The 20,272-nt window shown below is 37.2% G+C and overlaps 1 protein-coding gene and 1 pseudogene across 6 annotated transcripts in view; both read right to left on the bottom strand.

Annotated features, from left to right (window-relative positions):
• The window catches only part of LOC306641275 (uncharacterized protein C10orf67, mitochondrial), a 169,159-nt gene that overhangs the window by 28,163 nt on the left and 120,724 nt on the right, over positions 1-20,272 (bottom strand). For all 5 annotated transcript variants that reach the window (XM_079106336.1, XM_079106332.1, XM_079106334.1 and 2 more), the window contains 5 exons: positions 8,133-8,225; positions 7,866-7,928; positions 7,015-7,094; positions 6,875-6,940; positions 1,602-1,689 (listed from right to left, as the gene is read on the bottom strand). In XM_079106336.1, coding sequence (XP_078962462.1) covers positions 1,602-1,689; positions 6,875-6,940; positions 7,015-7,094; positions 7,866-7,928; positions 8,133-8,225 — 390 coding nt within the window. The remainder of the gene's footprint in view (positions 1-1,601; positions 1,690-6,874; positions 6,941-7,014; positions 7,095-7,865; positions 7,929-8,132; positions 8,226-20,272) is intronic.
• On the bottom strand, positions 15,772-16,799 carry LOC306641281 (mitochondrial fission regulator 2-like; annotated as a pseudogene). Its single transcript has one exon. The product of its transcript is annotated as a mitochondrial fission regulator 2-like (transcript).

Raw genomic sequence — 20,272 nt, 5'->3', positions numbered from 1 at the left:
GACTGGATCTACAAGTGGGCATAAACTGGTACAACTTTAAAATTTAGAAGTCTGTTTCATGAAGTCTGGACAATACAAATCTGAACCAGAAAATGTTGCCATTATTAATTATGAAAAAGTCTGATTTTGAGTGGCATAGCCTTCTCATGGGTCCTCCAACATTATATTTGATTAATACCTAAAATGAGGTCTGCTCCTATTAAAATCGTAATCATTAAGTGAGAGGAAAAACCAAGAGGGGAAGAAAGATACTCTGTGTAATCCTATTTTTGTAGATCAGTTTGGGAACATTTCGGGGGAGATAGTTTTTAAAGTCCTTGGTAAAGTATAGATTACTGTACAAAGTTGGTTAAAAACAATTTAATGTTATCTTGACAGTGTACTCAAGTTATTTGATCTCCTGTAGCAACTTTAATTTAGAAAATGGTCTTAAGGTGACAAATACTGAAAAAAAAATTTTTAAGAGAAAATAATTTCAATTGTTTGCCTCTTAAAGCAAAACAAAACAAAACAAAACAAAACAAAAAACCCTCAAAAACATATTTTATGTTTCTTGTGCCCTTTTCTACAAGCCTTACCTGTCTTTGGAAAACTCAGTATTATAGTAGAAGGTCAAGAGTTTGTATCATGTTGATTTACTTATTAGTTGAATTTTATTGGACCTATTTCCATACTGGACATCACTTATATTCACAAATGAAAGCACGAAGTCTAGCAGGCTAAATAACAGTCTACTTCAGAACTGGACTTTTATAGATGACCTCTGATATGGTCTGAACATGGCTTAGCTGTGTCTTCCCAAAGGTTTATGTATTAGAGGTTTGGTCCGTGGGTGGTGCTATTGGAAGATGGTATCATTGAGGAGGGTTCTAAGGCCACTGGGGGTGTGCTACTGCAAGGTAGTTCTTGTGCAACTTGAGTTCTCCTGAGAAGGTTGTTAAAAGGAGCAAACCTGGTTCCTCCTGTTTTCTCTGCTTCCTGGTTCACAATGTGACCACTTGTTCCAACACATGCTCTGACCATTGTATATGCCACTAGATGACATGGCCAAGAGGCAGCACTTGCCAGAGAGCTTGTACCATGCTGTTTTGACTTTGAAACTCTAGAACTGTGTAAGCGAAATAAACCTCTTTTCTTCATAAGTAATTTGTCTCAGGGATTTTGTTATAATGATAGAAAGATAATGCAACCTCTAATATAAAAATGAATGACTTGATACTTACCTCCTTTTTCCCTTCATAAGTGATTGAATACTTGAACCTTGAGTTTTATTATTTTCCAACATGATATCCATGACCATGAGTGGGCAGACTGACAGATACTCCCCAGCCAGAATGAGTCACCCCTCCTCTGAAATTTGCATTTGCTTCTCTTACAGCTCAGTCACTCATTGTAAACAATCTGTTTACCTCAGTATCTCACACTAGACCAAGCTCTTTGGGTCCACGTACTTTGTCTTAAGCCCTCAGCATGTAGTAGAGTGACTACCATGCACTACATCCAGAGCCTATAATGACAGGGGCTCAATAAATGATAAGAACAGAAAGACAGACATATATATTCAAAGACACAATTAGCATCTAAACATTATGTATACTTACAACATAATTGAAGGATGTATCAGCGAGCACTGCAAACTGACGAAACAGTGTGTGTCTAGTAAACATCTCATCCTTCAGGGCATGAAAGCTGAAATAAATGAAACCATGGAATTAAGAATGGAGAACTTTACGTAGAGGAAAATGAGGGGGAGGAGGGGGCGGAGGTATGAAAGATGGTGGAATGAGACAGACATCATTACCCTATATACATGTATGATTACTTGAATGGTGTGAAAGTGGTGTGAATCTACATCGTGCACAATCATAGAAATGGAAAGGAGTACCCGATTTTTGTACTATGAATCAAAATGCAGTCTGTAAAAATAAAAAGTAAAAAAATTTAAAAAGAAGTACTCAAAAAATGAAATAAAATGTATGTAAGTCATAGGACAAATAAAATAGGTTATTATGTTAATGCAATTAAGAATCACATTAAAAGTTAAAATATTACCAAGTAAAAAAATTTTAAATAGTATGAACTTATTACTTGAAAAAATCATGTATTCTCATCTTTGAAAAGGCATAGAAGTAATGGAAATGAGCCACTTCCAGCCTCCAAGACTGTGATTTAAAGATAATTTCTCACTAAAATAAGCCAGGACATCTTTTAAAATTTTTTTTATTCATTGTACACAAATGGGGTACAACTTTCCTTTCTCTGGCTGTACATGAAGTAGAGTCACACCGTTTATGTAATCATACATGTACATAGAGTAATGATGTTTGTCTCATTCCATTATCTTTCCTTCCCCCACCCCCTCCCCACCCCTCATTTTCCTCTGCAAAATCCATCCTGCCTCCATTCTTGCCTTACCACCCCCCATTACATATCATCATCCACTTATCAGAGAAATCATTCAGCCTTTGGTTTTTTGGGATTGGCTTATTTCACTTAGCATGATATTCTCTAACTCCATCCATTAACCTGTGAATGTCATAATTTTATTTCTTCTCTCAGAAATCAGAAATGACTATTTCTAGATCTAAGCCAATGAATGTACAAGGTGAGCCTGGGACATTTTATTCTACTGGAAATCAAGGGAAATTATGAAAGATTATGTCAAAACAATGCAGTAGCCAATTTGAAAGGGTTCTCATTGACTAAAGACTGAAGAAATTAAGCATTGTATTTTCAAGAAAATAATGTGTTTTCAGTCCAAAGATGGAGCAGAATTTTGTCGCAGAATGGATTTTATTGGAGCCTCACCAATACCTAATTTAGATCATGAGAATTGGGACCTTTGGGACCTGCAGATGAGATTTTCGATCTGAATTGATGCTGTAATGGGCTGAGACTATGGAGGACAACAGGATGGGGTGAATGCATGCTGCATGTGGGATAGGCATAAATATTTGGGGGCTGGAAAATTAATTTTGGTAGGTTGAATGTTGTCCTCTACTAAAATATCGACTTCCGAATACCTGGAACCTATGTGTATATTCCCTTATATGGTAAAAGGAACTTTGTGGATGTAAATAAGCTAAGGGTTTTGAGATAGAGTGATTATGCTGGATTATCCTGTGGCTCTGATGTAGCCACCAGGGACTTAAGAAGAAGGAAGCAGGAGGATCAGCATGGATAAGGAAGTAGGCAATGTGATGCGGAAAGTAGAGGTTGGAGTGAGACAAGAAGAATCTAAAACTTTGGAAAGGCAAAGAACTGGTTATCCCTGGAGTCTTCAGAAGGAACCAGCCCTACCAACAACTAAGATTAAACCCTGTGAGAATCATTTTGCATTTCTGACCTCCAGACTATAAAGGAATAAATTAGTGTTGTTCTAAACCACTAAACTTTGTGGTCATTTGTTCCAGCAGCAATAGGAAACTTATACCTAGACCGAAGAATAACTTCATAACAATTTGGAAAAATTACACAAGTTGACTGATTTCATGTAAAAATATAACTAAGAATAGATTTAAAAAGAAATATAAAACTTTAGTAGTCTTCAAGGTTTTTAAACAATGAAATAAAACAAGAGTCAGGGGCTGGAGCTGGAGCTCAATGGTGGAGCACGTGCCTAGCATGTTTGAGGCCCTTTGATTCTTAGCACTGCAAACAAAACAAAACAAACAACAACAACAACAAAATCACAGTCCTTTAAAATTTGCTCAAGAAAACATTCAGCCTAGTCAGTTAAAGAATAAGTTCTACCAAACCATCTAGTAACAATTCTCATTTTATCCCCCGAATCTCTCAGAGAATTTAAAAAAGGAACTCCATAACTAATATGAAAACGGTGTCATCATGGCACCAGCAGCTGTCAAGGACAGTATGAGACAGCTCAATGGCAGTTCAGACTCTTTTATGAACACAGAAAACTCTTAAGACATCAGCAAATGGATTTCCAGTTCCTGGAAGCACAGGGTCTTGGGTCTCCATTATCCAAACCCTCTGAGTTTCATGATCCAGGCTCATGCCACCTCCTGAACCACCCAGGCTCAGCTTCTGAGGAAAATTCAAACAGCTAAAATGAGAAGCAGGGATAAGACTTCCAAAAGCCACTGGTTACCCAAGAGTCCAGAGTTATTTTGGTTTGGCTTGTGCATTTCTTACGAAACTTGAAATTCATGTGAGAGAAAATGAATGTGTTATTAGTATACTGAAGTGAAAACAAGATATATTGAACTCAGGTGCCTGGCTCTTTTTTTCTAGATTACTATCCTGAGAACAGGATGGGCTGAGAACAAAGACACAAGACTTGAGGTTTGTCGGGTGTGAATCTGCAGGGGCTGTGAAAGGCATGTATACCAGGAAAACCGCTCACAGTCCTCTGACATAGGAGGCAAGCTAGAAATCAGAGAAGAACAGAAAATAGGGGCAAGAAGAGGAAGCAAGGAGCAGTGTGAAATTTCTGTTTACCTAAATGTACCATCTCCCAGATCTGAGAATGAAGGGTTTTACCACAGGTTCCAAGAAGAGAGAGGAGGAAGGGAATCAATGGGTCGAGTGGGCCTGCACCTTGCATGCACTGTAAGTTCTGGAAGGTAGTGAGCTGCCTGAGGGGATGGTGGTGCAGTGCTCCGAGCATGGGGTAAGAGGAGGAGAGGGCAGGAGATGGTGTGTGTGTGTGTGTGTGTGTGTGTGTGTGTGTGTGTGTGTGTGTATACATCTTCTGTCTGGGAAACCCATGGGGGAAATCATGTACCAGTTATCTATGAATTTGGGAAGAGTAATGGGCAGAAGTGAGACCAACCAGCCTCAGAGTGCAGAACCAGGGGACGGGATGGCTCAGCAAGCGGCATGTGGACTGTCTCCTGTATGGAGGGAGAGAAGCTACTGTACCACTTTGGCATCAGTCAGCTAGGGATCTATAGGGTCCTAAGCCCATGTATCACACCCATGCACTATTTGTGCTGGGAGAAATGACAATGACAAACGCCAGGCAGGTCACACTAAGAGAAAGGACCAGCCCCCACCCTTGTTGGCAGTGCTTATTTATGTTCATCCTTCCTGAAAATGGAGCCAACTCGACAGACATGAAAAGGGAGCTTCACAATGAAGTTGTGAATTAACTCGAACTACATATAAATCATGGATCAACTGAGAGGTCATTCGACTGGACTGTTACCTGGACTGGCTAAGCTGAAGTTTTTCCTCTACTAAACAAAAGAGAATGCCCCTGATCTAGAATCAGTTACGGTGAAAGGAAATTGCCATTCTTGCACACAGAAGTCCATGACTGCATAGTTAATGTCCTTACTGTACTGTGATGCTGTAACCTGTATAAATACATGTAGATCACATGGCTTTAACCTGGTGATAACAACCAACTAGAGAGACATATTCTTTATGTCCCAAGTTAGTTGATTAAATGAGAAAACATATAGAAAATAGGCATTAATATTTCCTACTGTCTTAAATGTTTAGATAATAACAAAATCTGCAGAGACCAAGACAATGACTATGATTGTCGCTGTCTTGGTTAATAACAAATCAATTTGAACTGAAACAGAACCGTTTTTGTAAATGGTCATTGAAAATTAGGATGAATCCCATAGAAATGAAATAAATCTTAAGGATCAAAGGGAATCCCACAAAAGTATTTAGGGAAAGATGTTCTATTCAGCTTCAGAGTTCAAATCCTTGTCTAGAGAAATGAAATGAAGTGCATATTTAAGTTTTCTTTTGCTTTGCCTGTATCTATATTCTGCCTTATAAGAAGTAGATAGGACAGGTATTAACAAACATATTTTGTAAAGCACAAAATAGTTATCAGCACATATGTGAAACACAACCAGGAGCACAAAGCAGACCATTTTTCCACAAGGAGGGGAGCTTCTGCTCCCCATCTGGTGTTGTTTCTGATACGTGGGTTCTTGATGAGCCGGGCTGGATTAATTATTTTGGTGTAATGTGCACAGCAATTGCACCGTGCCCATCGTGGTCCCACGATATCACGTATGAGTCGCAAGCTCAACAGTATTGACCTCCGTCACATCAAAATTGATTCTGTCATGCTCTGGATGACACTTGACTATTGAGAATCTCGCAAAGGAACTTCCAACATGTGAAAAGAAGAGACTCTTGGGGAGATTAAGGCAAGAAACAAGTGAACAGAATATGGATTTTTAAGGTTAATATGTTAGAACAAAGGGAAAAAATAAACATTTTCTCTATTTGGCATTTCTATTTGCCTTATCAGATTCTTAACAGGTTCATTTTCTTTTTTTTTCCCATAGTTTTAATTGGTGCATTTATAGGTGGGATTTGTTGTTACATATTTGTACATGCACACATAATAACAATATAATTTGGCCAATATCACTCCCCAGCACCTTCCCCCTTTCTCCCTCCCTCCCCTGTCTCCTCTCTACTGATCTCCCTTCAAATTAGTTTCATTTTCACCATTAAAAAAAAAATGATGATACAAGGAAGAACAATTAAATGATTACATGAGTGAAAAATACATCCAAGGATGGAGGAGTTGGTGCTCAAAGGAAAAAATCAGGTAAAGGATCTAGTGCATAAAACAAACTCCATGATACAGACCAGTTGCATATCATGTGCGAATGTTTTAATGGCTCTGTAGAGAAAGATGACTAGAGAAGTCTAATTAGACCAGGTATCAAGGGAGTCTGTCTGTCCTATTGAGCTTTTAAGCTTGAAACACTGGATAGGGACTACAATAGTCTTAAATTCAATTTTCTCATAACTGACTCTGATTGTTAAAAGTATATGAGGGCACTTGCCATTAATTAATATGTAAAGAAAAACACGAGCCTCCTCAAATTATGAATATTGCTTTTTTATAAGTAGAATTTGCATACCATACCTGTTCCTGAGAATATAGAATTTCCTCTCCCAGTTTTTATTCATCCGCTCTGATTCCTTTCTACATCTGTAATACATTTACAGAGAGTTAAATGCTGGATTAGCTACAAATGAATAATAATGAATCATCATTGCCAGTACCTTTCTAACTTCTTCTTCTCATTCTCCAGATTAGCCTTTAACGTTTCCACGTGTGTATCCAAAATTCTTTTTCCTTCATCCTTTCAATAGAAAATATATTACAAAGTTAAATTACATGTACAAGATGCCCTGTTTCTCCCTAAATCTGAAATGGCTATGTCTATTAAATAGCCTGCATATTCTAAATGCCATCAAAAGTAACTAGAGAAAACAATGAGTTAGATTTATTTGCAAATTGCTGTAAGTCAGAAGAATTTAAGACCCCATGCCTCCTTTTCCCAAAAATGATTATGTGAAAGAAAAGTGTGCTGGGGAGATAGCTCAGTTGGTGCATGCACGAGGCCCTGGGTTCGATTCCCAGCACCCCCCGCCAAAGAAAAAAGTGAAAGAAAAGCAGTTCTAATTATATGACAAAGCAGTCAAACTTCTTCATCGCCAACCCCCCCACCAGTCATTCCTCTCGTTCCCCTCCTTTATTACCGTCTTTCCACTCCCCTTGGCAGAGCTTCCTCCACATCCTCTACTTCCCATTTCTATCAAAACACTTTTCAGGAAAGGATCTGACTGAATCAATGACACTAACGTTTTAAGTCATTTTTCAGTACTTTTTATGTTTTGCAAGGGACAAAGACTTTGGCAAAAGGACTGAATCTCCAACAATGGACTTGTACACATGTCATGCATGAGAGTTTTGGGGTGTGGTAGTGATGTATGACAGAATCATACTGAGGAGGAAATCAGCTTTTTCTGTCTCTTCACAGACAGGATAGCTTCCAAAGTCATTGTTATTTCCTAAAAATAGCCAGAATCAACATCCACAACAACTAGGTTAATAATAATGGTTATCATACCTTAGCCAATGATACTCTCACTTTCTTTCCTTCCTGTGGCGTTACGGGTGGTGTATGTTTAACCTGACCAAAAAAATAAAAAATCAAAAATTAAAAAAAGCTAGGTAAATAAAACACTTCAAATGAATGCACAAAGATGTGATTTTAAGGATATTGAGACTTCAAAATATACCAGTCATAGCCCCCAGGTCTTTACTACCATTAAAACAGTATTCCCAAAACTTTTTTAAAAAATGTTTTTCACTGTAGTGATAGGTCACATTTTACCATTTCGCCTTTTTTTCTTTTGGAGGGTTCATGATGGGTACCAACTGAATCCACAGGCATCTTAGAGGAGATCTCAGTGATATCCCCATGGTGCTTAAAGAAAAAAAATTTTGGTTAATGATCCCTTTACTTCTTACAATACAGAGAAAAGTTGCTACTTCCTATTACCACAACCCTCTCTGAATAGGTTCTGTGACCCCAAAGGCCCTTTGGTGTGTTGCCACTCTGGGTGGTTTTGGCTCTGTCGAGGAGGGTCTGAAGCAGGAGTTCGAGAGAGGTGAGTAGTTCTGCAGCATAAAGGAAAAGGAACCTAGAGGTCCCCTGAGCAATCAGAGCAAGGGCAGGGGTGACAGTGGGGAACGTGCCCTGCAAAGCCGCAGGCGGGTGGTGCAGTATTTGCTGGGCTGCTGGTGCAGTATTTGCTGGGCTGCTGGTGATCAGTGCCCAGGGAGATGTCCAGTGCTCCATGTGACACAGAGTTACCTCTTCCTGTCACTTACCTTCACAAACTTCCACATACAAATGTGTAATATGTGTGGGAGGTTTTAATAGAAATTGTAGAATTGGATGGAATTCAGTGTCTGATTAAACAAAGCACAAATGGAACAGGATGAGATTCAATGACTGATGTAATTCAGTGGAAGAAGGAGCCCAGACTCCCAGACAACCATCAGAAGAAACCCTGGGGCATGCTTTAGACCACTATAAAGCACCAAGTGAAGGTTTGAGCTGACTTTCCGTATATCTGAAGGACTATAAAGGGGCAGACAAAAAGAATCTAGGTGACATCAGCTGCCACATGGATAAATAACAAAATTTGTAATAACAGCCCTAAAAGCTACAATTTATGGAGTGCCTGTTCTGCGCTGAGTACTTCATATATGCTACTATTTATCTCTATATACCAACCTATTCACTACTTTGTTCATATTACTTCAGATTTTAATGATTGAACATTCACATATGTACTTTTAAAATAAATTTTACATAGTATACATGAACATAAAACTCTCAGTTCCCAGAAGCTAAGAGTTTTCTTTTTTTCTCTCTCTTGCTCTTGTTTTTGGTGCTAGAGATTGAGCTCAGGGCCTTATGCATGCTAAGCATGTTCTCCACCACTGAGTTATACCTCTAGGCCATTACCTTCAGTTTTTCTAATGGTTATTACTATAAATAAATAATAACCTTTATTTATTTGGACTCCCTCACAATAGAGATTAGGAATTAGAGCACCAATTTATTGCCTATCTCTCTCTCCACTGCCTAAGTGCATTTTTAATTTGTGTGTGTCTAGCCCTTACTGTGGTTGCTTTTATTATGACTAATATTCATAAATTTCTATATTTTGATTTATTAACTCCATGATGGGAAACTTGTTTGTTCTTTTTTTTTTCTTTATCAACACCCTTTTCTCTCTCTACCTCTCAATTTTCAAATGGAATGTTATTTTTTTACATTTTCAAAAGGAATGTTATAAACATTGTTCTCTATAAAGTCTCCATGCTTCATTAACCTCTTTGATTATAAAAATGGAAATCTAATAAATAGCATTTACAATATGTTCATGTTCCTACAGAACCAAGGCGTGTAACTGGATCCTAAAGAAGCGAGGACATACTTGTTACCAAACTTTGCTGCTAAAACCAGATTCTTCCAAGTGATCATGTGTCAACTTTTAATTTTTTCAACTTTTCCTTGCTTTTGAGTCATTCTTAGTTCCCATATTTCTTGTGCCCATATCACCTTGCATGTTTCATTCATTTTACATTTGGCTAGAGTATTTAGTGTTTTTTGGTTTTCATGCAGGGTTCGTGAATGGTAAACTTTGTTTTCACAAGTTCAAAGATGTCTTTATTTTGCTCATATGATCAATTGATAGCTCAGTTGGGTAGAAGACCCTAAGACTGAGGGTTCAAACTATTATTTCTTCCTTTTGAAAACTGCTCAATTTATTTATAACAACTAATATTGCTGATGAGAAAATTAATGTAAATCTCCTTTTTTTGTTCCATTGCACTTAAACTCTTTCCCACCCTCTCTTTTAAATTCTTGGAGATCTAAAATTTCACCAATGTGTACCTGTTTCCTCAATTTAAAAAAGCTTATTCCCTCCCCCACTTAGTACTTCTCTGTTACCGAGATGTCTTACAATTGGTATCAATGTCATAACTTGACTGGCAACAGTGTTTCCTTGTGAGGGCTACATAAAATAATGGTGTATTTTATAATCAATGTCTTCTGAGATTGGATAAAACATGGCAGATGGTCTGCTTTTCTTTTCTAAATCCTGCTTAGTTAGCACTTAGTGATCCTTTGCATCTGAATATTAATGTCTGGGTTATTTTCCTTCTGGACTCATGGAAATGTTCTTTTATTCTTTTTATTATTGCCTTGATTCTATTGTATCTATTTTGCTCTCAGAAAATCCTAGTTGAGGTATTAGACCTCTTGTATCTATTCTTTAAATATTTCTCATAATTTTTGTCTGTCATTTTGCATTATGATCTAAGATAGTTACTTTATTTTGTTTTCCAAATTAATTAGGTATTAAGCTATGTCAATTTTATTATTTTGCTTGTTCATTGTCTTTTTCTTAAAAAAAAAATTGTTATTTCCAAGAAATTGTTCTTTTTGCTCACACTGTTCTTTTTTCATAGCTGCTTGTCCTTGCTTTATGGATAAAAGATTCTCTTGACTATCTTCCAAAAACATTTTTATTTAAAAAATCCTTTTAAATTCATGCCTGTTTCCTAAATTTTTGCTTCCTGCAGTCTCAAGTGCTTTTTCTGTTCTCTTTGTTCTTGCATTTACAAATTTCTTATTAAATGTCTACAATGTATCAAAATTATTCTAAGCACTGAATTTACAACAGGAAACAAAACAGGGTAGAAGTAGAGGAGAAAGATTTGAGTGAGACTGTAAGAGGTAGAATTTATGGGATTTTTTGTTTTTTGTTTTGCAAGAACAGAGCTATCTGGAATTTCTCATTTGGTAACTAGATGGAAAATGATATCATTCACTAAAATAAGAAAAACAATGGGAAGAGGGCCATCTTTGTAGACTTTTTTTTTAATGGGAAAGAATTGGTAAATTCAGATTCAAACACTGAGTTTGAGGTACCCATGGCCCATTCAGATGAAGACACATAATAGGCAATTGTGAAAAGGACCTAGAATTTGGGAGAGAAGATAATCCCAGAGATATAATTTGCAAGTCATTCATTTATTTGTTGACGCTCCCTGGGTAAGGTAGTTCATAAAATTTATAGATAGAGAAAAGCAGAAAGTCAGAAATGGAAACCTGTCCCCAGACACGGCAGACCTATAGTTTTGATTTTCCCAGGCTGATGGAAGACTCCTTTGGTCTGATGTAATGCTAAACCTGGACCCTGAGCATTGCTCTAAACCCGAGTTCTCTAACTCAAACTCCTACTCTGTCAGTATCCACAATTCTGGAGATGTCTTTGGTGGTCCTAGAACTACCCAAATAACTATTACCTTAATTGTATACAAATTATTTCAAACTTCCTAGGACACACTATCTCCCATCACCACCAGCACAGTGACCCCATTTTCCCAAATCACAGAAAACTGGTCAAAGAGAAAAGGCACTCTACCACCAATTTACCAAAAGTGACACAAAACCCTTGTTATCCTTGGCTTTCCTAAGTCTGAGAAAGGTGAGGTCGTCAATGTGACACAAGGCAGGCACATTTTGGGATCCTTTTGCCTTGTTTGTTCTCAAATTGCACAGTTTGCTTGAACTGACTGTATGCCCAGGGCACAAGGAACACAGAGCAAGTTCACTACCATTTGGTTAACAAACTATGGAGATGACTGGGGTAGGAGCCAGCCCTAAGCTTTGGGGGACATTTACCAGTATGCTAAAAGAAAAAACTTAACCTGAATTTAAAGTGTTAATGCTCAGAAAATTAGGAAGACAAATTGATAAAAATAAAATGATTTTTATGTAGAAAGACAATTTTATCTTATGTCATTCACTTTTGGATTTAAATTCATGTGCAATAAAAATTAGTTTGAATTTTAAAACCTCCTTTTTTCTGACTCCCATGTAATGATCAACTATGTAATAATTACAGATAAGACTGCTTAAAGCATATCTTCTGTAAAGCAAATGGTTATTCAGACTCTCCAAAAGACAATACAATTATAGTGATGAAGACAGCATCTCTTTTCATTGAAAAGAAGAAGGAAAAAAGAAAAAAACACCGGATGTCAGATGTCGATTGGAGTGTTTGCTCTTTGGTTTGAGGTGAACTTTCCCCTTTGCTACAGCACATTGCTTTAAATCCTGGCTCTGTCCACATGAAACTGTCATTTTGTTTTGTCAGCTGCTGACATTCCACTTTCTCTGGACTACACATGCTGGTCTATCTGTGGTCCCTTCATGGACAGGTGCAAACACTAGACTGCTAAACAATAGATGGAAGTGGACACAGATAGCAATGTGAATATGAAAGTAGGGAAATGTAAATGAAATAATCATAAAGATAATGTCAAATTTGGGATTATGAATAATTGATTAGTACTTCTCACCTTATTTTGAATTTATGAAGATTTACAACTGAAAGTTCATAAGATTCATTAATAACATAATCTATGCTTCTTAAATTTGTTAATGCTTAAGAAAGACACTTTTAAAAGAAATTAATAATCTTCTAAGATTAAGAGTCAAGAACTTAGGTTTGCAAAAACAAGAAGCACAATTATGTTTATTCACCACTGTAAGATTTACCACATTCCTCACACATTCCTGTCCTCTTTTTTCTCATCAAGAGTCATTCCATTCTTCTATTTCTCCTGTTTTACATGACCACCCCACTTCTGAAATTGTGGTCATTCTTTTTTTTTTTTTTTTTATTGGTTCTTTTTAATTATATATGACAGGAGAATCCATTTTGACATAATTTGGCCATTCTTCCCAGGCTAAGTGAAAGGTAATTTTTTGTTTCTTCACTTCTTTCCATTTAAACTATTAAATATATTACTATCAAAACAATCTTTTTGACTGAGCATGAAGATGATTTTCCCTCTCAAAACAGTCACTAATTTGGACTTTTATATTACCTTTTTTTTTAAGGCCTTCCAAGCAAACAGCTACTTTTGAACACGGATAATGTGCCCATGCTTGAGAGTTGGTCAGGTAAGGAGGAGGAGTTAGAAACACAGGGAAAGAGAAGACCCAGCCTTGCCTACTTAAAATTTCGGCAGAAAAGACTTGAGAATTAGGAACATTGAGGATGAGAAACTGGAGGATAAGGGTGTGCACCATCAAGCACTTCTTGTGGAGGCCAAAAGTCGGAAGAGAAGTTAAGACTTGTGAGTTTTCCAACAGTCACTAAGCTAGGGAAATCTTTCAAAAATAGGATGACTTTCCTCATGTGATGTGCTCCACGGGTTCCCCTGCAGATCTGCCAAGGAGCTGTGAATCACTTTGGTAGAATGATTGAATGTTTCAGCCCCATAGAATCCACGCTGGTCTGGGCTATGTGCAAATCTCAAATGTGTCTTCTCAAAGGCCCAGAGGATGACAAAGGTCCATGTGGGCTTTCCTCCTCATCCAATTTCAGATCTTCCTAGACCTTCTGTTCACTAAAGATGGTCAGATATGTAGCAGCAGCATACACTTCTTCTATTAAACTATCCAATCTAAAAAGTTTATCATCAGGGTACTTCCATGGTGAGAATGTCTCTATTAAAGATGATGAAGCCATTGTATGAGAGAAAGGAACAGAAATTGAGTCTTAGCAAGGCACTCATAAATTGACAGGGATTGGCTAAGCAAATAGTGCTACTTTTGTGAGTGAAATATTGGACATAATTGATTAAAGACATTAAGTGGCATGGAATGGTGTTCCCCATATTGTGTTGAGTGTGCAAAGTCACAAGACTTGTCTAAAAGGATGGCCACAAGAGTTTTTTTTTCTCTTTTCTTCTTTATTTGTTTTAATTAGTTTTACATGAGAGTAGAATACATTTTGACAAACTGTACACAAATGGAGCACAACTTCTTCCTCTGGCTGAACGTGGTGCAGAATCACACCAATAGTGTAATCATACATGTATATAGGGTAATAATGTCCGTCTCATTCCACTGTCCTTCCCATCCCCACATCCCTTCCCTTCCCCTCCCCTCACACATCTTTGCATAATCCAATCCCCCATTATGGATTAGCATTTGCTTATCAGAGAAAACATTTCTGTCTTTGGTTTTTTTGGTTTGGCTTATTTCACTCAGCATGATATTCTCTAGCTCCATTCATTTACCTGCAAATGTCATAAATTTATTCTTCTTTAAGGCTGAATAATATTCCATTGTGTATATGTACCACATTTTCTTTATCCATTCATCTATTGAAGGGTACTAGGATGGTTCCATAGTTTAGCTACTGTGAATTGAGCTGCTGTTAACATTGATATGGCTGCATTACATGACTGTAGTATGCTGATTTTAAGTCCTGTGGTTATAAACCTAGGAGAGAGATGATTGGGTCAAATGGGGTTCCATTCCAAGTTTTCTGAGGAATCTCCATACTGTTTTCCACAGTGGTTGAATCAATTTGCAATGTATGAGTATAACTTTTCCCTCACATCTTTGCCAACATTTATTGATCCTTGTATTCCTGATCATTACCATTCTGACTGGAGTGAAATGAAATCAGAGTAGTTTTGACTTGCATTTCTCTAATTGCTAGAGATGATGAACATTTTTTCATATATTTATTGATTGTATATCTTCTGTGAAGTATCTGTTCAGTTCCTTAACCCATTTATTGATTGGGTTATTTGTTTTTTTGGTGTTCAGTTTTTTGAGTTCTTTATATATCATGGAGATTAGTGCTCTATCTGAGGTATGTGTGGTAATTTTCTCTCATTCTGTAGGTTCTCTTTTCACATTATTGATTATTTCCTTTGCTGAGAAGCTTTTTAGTTTGAATCCATTCCACTTATTGATTCACAAGAGGTTTTTTTTTATGTTCAAAAGACACATTTATTGTACAAGCTATTTGCAAAAGAACAATGTATAAATGTAATAAGTAATAGAGGAAACAGATGTCAGGCATACATATTTACATAGCAAGTGCAGGCAAAATATGTCAAAAAGATTCTTTAAATACTTCTATTTGTATCACTTAAAATATGTGTCCAAGACTAATTTATTATCTCAGGAAGAAGTTCCAAAAAGCTCAACCCTCTGATTAAAACTATGAATTTCCTAATGAAATAAATTATAATTTTCTCTTCTTTGAAAATCTCCAAGTTACTGAAGGTCACATAAACCAGATCACTACCAATTTTTAAAAGATTCAAAGGCTCTTAAACTGGGAAGTCAGAATTGCTTAGGACAATTGTTGAAGCATATATTCTGCTTTCAATAATGTTAACATACAGGGGAAAAACTCCAATACACCTAACTCTCTTCAATAGTCAGTTAACTGCAGAATCTTCCAAAACCAGGTAGGTGTTCTTAGAAGTCTTCCTCAGATCTGGGACCTGACACATCCCAGGATACAGGCTTCATTCACCGTTACTTGACAGAGGATATGATCTTTGAAAGGCAGTGAAAGACATGCTGCCATATGTCTGCATCTTTCCTTCCAAGTGTAGAGATAGTTTGTGTTGCCGATACTTCGGCCAACAGCTTTTGTGCGTCATCAGTTTTTCCCTCAGATCACTGTCTTTCTGACTGTGAAATGTGATTTCCAAACCTTGAAGCTTCCAGACTAGAAAATGGAGAAGACTCCCAAGATCTATTTTCTTGGTCAAAGGAGTCATCTTCTTGGAATGCAAATTTCTGTTTAAGTGCATGTGATATTAAGGACACTGGATCCCAATGTGAACTTTGTCTTTTCCTCTTATGAATGGGTCTACCACCAGGTGACCGTTCAACAGCACGAAGCTTGACCTTATTCATATCCTTTTGAACGTCCAACATGTTTGGAACATCTGTATTTCTCTGGGTTTTTGAATGATGACTACGACTGGTCTTAATAGCATCAGGGTGCTGTTTTTTTATTTCAGCTGTTGGATTATCTGAGTCACAAATATCAGTACATCCTGGTTGTATAGGAGGAAAACTTGAAGGGCTGAAGAGAAGAAAACTGAGGAGGGAGTGGGCAGTGGAGGAGGAGGAGAGAGCACTGTCCTTGGAAACTGATCTGGTTCCACACTCAGTGCAGCTGTCCCCAGTGATGGCATTTGTCCCATATCACTGGGTTTCTTGTTCATGTCAAAGGAGCCAGAATGTGTTCTATTTCTTAGTTCCTGCATTTCCACAATTGCTGCAATCTGAGAGCGAAGAAAAGTAAGCTCATCTTCAAGGGCAGCCATGTTTTTAATTGCAGCTTTACTTCCAGGCAGATCATTTTTCACTGGTTTGTTGTGTCTTTCAGCTGATAACAATGGATCCAAAACTAGTTGTAAAGGATGGAAAAATTCAATTTTTTTCCTTTTCTTCATTTTTTCATGTACTAGTTCTCAAAAGCAGGTCTTCGACAAGGTTCTAAAGGAAGCATTTTCCCAATGATACGAACAATACTCCGAGCTGATCCATAGTCTTTATTTTCCCAAATCAGTAAAACCTGGTCTATGGGAACACCAAAATATGCCAGCATCTCGCTTAAGATGACATTAAGATGAATGACATTAAGATTCATTAAGATGAATGAGAGCCACTGAAGAAGAAAATTCAAGGAAACATTATCAGTTTCTTGGTACCTCCAATTCAGGCAACTGGTGGGGACGACGCTAAGAGCAAAGGGCACAAGCCGACCGGGGGTCAGTCCTGGAGCTCAGGGACACCGGGACGGCTCTGCTGGAAGCGCACCCCTGTCGACCAGTCGCGCCTCCTTAGATCTCACAAGAGGTTTTTAATGGCTATCTTTGGGTACCAGGGTTTCTTTTTTGCTTTTTTCTTTTGACATTTCTTTCTTGAGCCCATTTTGTAGAGTGAATATGGATCTGTTTTATATATAAAAATTTCAGACATCTGGCTCTTACTTAGAAAGCAAAACATGCCACTTCAACACTAACAACAAGAAAAGTCCAAGGTAAACTACCAAAACAGTTGAGCTTACCAGAAACTTGAGGTCGCACTTGAGTAACCTGAATTTTATCAGAGAGGCAGGAAATGTTAAAAAGAGTAAAATGGAAACACTAGAAATAAAAGACAAGAATAGAGATAACAATGAAGAATTTTTTAGTGGACTTATCAGTAGGCTCTATACAGCTGAGGAAAACAATCATTGAATTTAGAGATAGATTTTTTTTAAATTTCTCAAACTGAAACAGAAAAAAGTAATTTGAAATGAATGAGCAGATCATAAAAGAAATCTGGAAAAATATCAAATAATCTAACATAGATACAGTCATGTGCCATGTAATGATTCTTTGGTCCATGGTAGGGGTGCTGCACACGTCACATATGAACTAGGTCTATAGAAACCTATATCATCTAAATTTGTGTAAGCATACTTCATGATGTTTATGCAGCAACAAAATCATCTAACAATACATTTCTCAGAACATACTCCCAGTATTAAGTGATACATGATTGTATTTGAAGGCAAAAACATAATTGAAGATTACAGCCAGAAGTTAATGAAAGACATCAAGCCACAAATTCAAGAAACTGAATCAGGATAAATAGAAAGCAAAGATAAACTCTTGAAGTCATTCCAAAATAAAAGACACATTTTAGACATAGAAACAAAATGTACAGCAGGGTTCTTGTCAGAGACTATGTAAACCAAAAGACAATGGTGTCACATCATTAAACTATTATAAGAAAATAAAACTCTCAACCCAGACTTCTGTACTCATAAAAATAGGTTTCAAAAATGAAGGTGAGGGGTTGGGGTTGTTGCTCAGCCGTGGAGAGCTTGCCTAGCATGTGTGAGGCACTGGGTTCAATTTTTAGCACCACATATAAATAAATAAAGTGAAAGCCTATCAACAACCAAAAAATTTTTTAAAAAATGAAGTTGAAATCAAGACTATTTTTCATACACAAGCAACAACCAAGAATTTGTTGCCAGAAGACCAGAAGAAAGAGAGAATATGATATCAGACAGAAACTTAGATCTGCACAAAGCAATTAAAGCTCCAGAAATGGCCTAATTGGCATCAAATACCAATCTTGCCCAGACAAATTATATGAATTTGTTACACTGAAAATATCTTTCAATGTTTTTGAAGTATAAAACTGTACCTTTTACGGAAACCTTGGAAAGGATTATCCAAAGGCAATTGGAGCAAGATGCGTGGATAGATATGAGTTTTATAGTAGCATTTTGGAGAGTTCTCAAGAAGACTCTCTTTATTGCTGAAGACTAAGCTATTTAGTGGGAGACTTCCAGAGGTTTCTACAAATTGCAGCAGATTATTAAGTACTTATCAACCAGCTGTTTGGGCACTTCAGTATGAAATCTTTTTTGTTATTTTTTTAAGATTCTGTTCTAACTTTTCCAATGGTTGTATAAGAATCTCAATCTCTGTATTGATATCTTATTAATCTTAATTTTTAAAATTACCTTGAAAATATGCTTATGATTCACTTAATGTGAACCAGATGGAAATGTCAAATATTTTGATTGGAATCCACTTGAATATTCTCAACAAGAGAAATAAACCATCAGATTTATACTTGAGGTTGTTTAGGCTCATGTCCCGATCTGGTAGCATGAATTTAAATGCTCACCGAATATCCTCAACTACTGGATCAACTGGAGTACATAACATTCATGGCATTGGTTATAGATAATTCTTTTTTCTATTCCGTATCTTTAAGTACATTTTCCATTCCAGTTCAGGAAGAGAAAAGGAGTTATTTACAATGAATGTGTGATGATTATTATGGACCATAGTTAATCTGGTGACTGAAGTGTGTGTGTGTGTACATTCAACAAAGAAATGATTCCCACACTGACACTGGTGAAGTAGATCCTGAAGTTATTTTAAAGATTTGTGAAAGCTTAAAGGTGTACCTTTGCTCCTTAATTAAGCTACATAGACTAATAAAATTTAACTCTTTGTATTTACCTAGCATCCAATCAGTTCAGTGAGATATTAGTGATTATCTGAGTTTGTTCATATATACATACATACATATATATGTGTGTGTATATATATACATATGATAAATAAATAAATAAAGCAAAGCAAATTACCTTGATAAGCTCAGTTTTCTTTTTTGTTTTGTGTTTGTTTTGGAAACAGTGATTGAACCCAGAGGTACTAAACCACTGAGCTACATCCCCAGCCCATTTTTTATTTTTTATTTTGAGACAGAGCCTCACCAAGTTGCTGAGGCTCTCTTTGAACTCATAATCCTCCTGCCTCAGCCTTCTGAGCCACTAGGATTACAGGCATGTGCCACACTGCCTGGCTCTTTGCATTAAGGAAAAGAGAACAGAGAGGGCATTCAATGAAGAAGAGTTTAAGAACCACTATCAATTCTAAAGAAAAATATGGATGTGTTTTAACTTCTATAGATGAGTTTCTAGGATTCTAGGAGAAAGGCAGGATCTGGAGAATCTGGGGGTGAAGATACCAGGATTGGAGAAACTGACAAGTTGGTAGAACTAGATTCCAAAGGGGTTGGCCCATAGTCCCCTGCCCATGTCAAAAGGGTGTTGCCTTCTTTGGCTTGTCTCTGGCAAGCATTGATACTGAAGCAGTTCACAGCACACAGCACCACGCTGCAGCATCGGCATGAGCAATAATGGCAATCTGGATGAGTGACAGCATGTCAAATGCTCAGTCTTCTGGGGAGAAAGACCCAAGACTAGGCAAATGACCTAGTGTCCAGGGCTAGCCTCAGCTCCCAGTGGGAACTGGAGCGAAACCCACAGCTGAAGCCCAGATAAGTGGAACAAAGCAGCACCATGTCATGGGGGGTAAAATGGGTCCCTGCATGTCCAGCATGACACTTGTGTTACCACCAAGTCAATGTCACATACAGTCAGAACCTAGCATCTGCCCACTACTGAGAGTATGTGGGGAAAAACAAGAAATTATCCAAATCTCAAATTTATCTCTTCCTGACTTCCACAACAGTCTTTAGTGCTTAATTTAAATTATACTAAATAATATGAACTTCGCAAATAAAATGTCATGATT

The sequence above is a fragment of the Sciurus vulgaris genome (genome assembly GCF_902686455.1).
Source record: "Sciurus vulgaris genome assembly, chromosome: 12".
NCBI lineage: Eukaryota > Metazoa > Chordata > Mammalia > Rodentia > Sciuridae > Sciurus > Sciurus vulgaris.
Note: the sequence above shows the minus strand (reverse complement) of the source record. Positions and strands in the feature narration are given on the sequence as shown.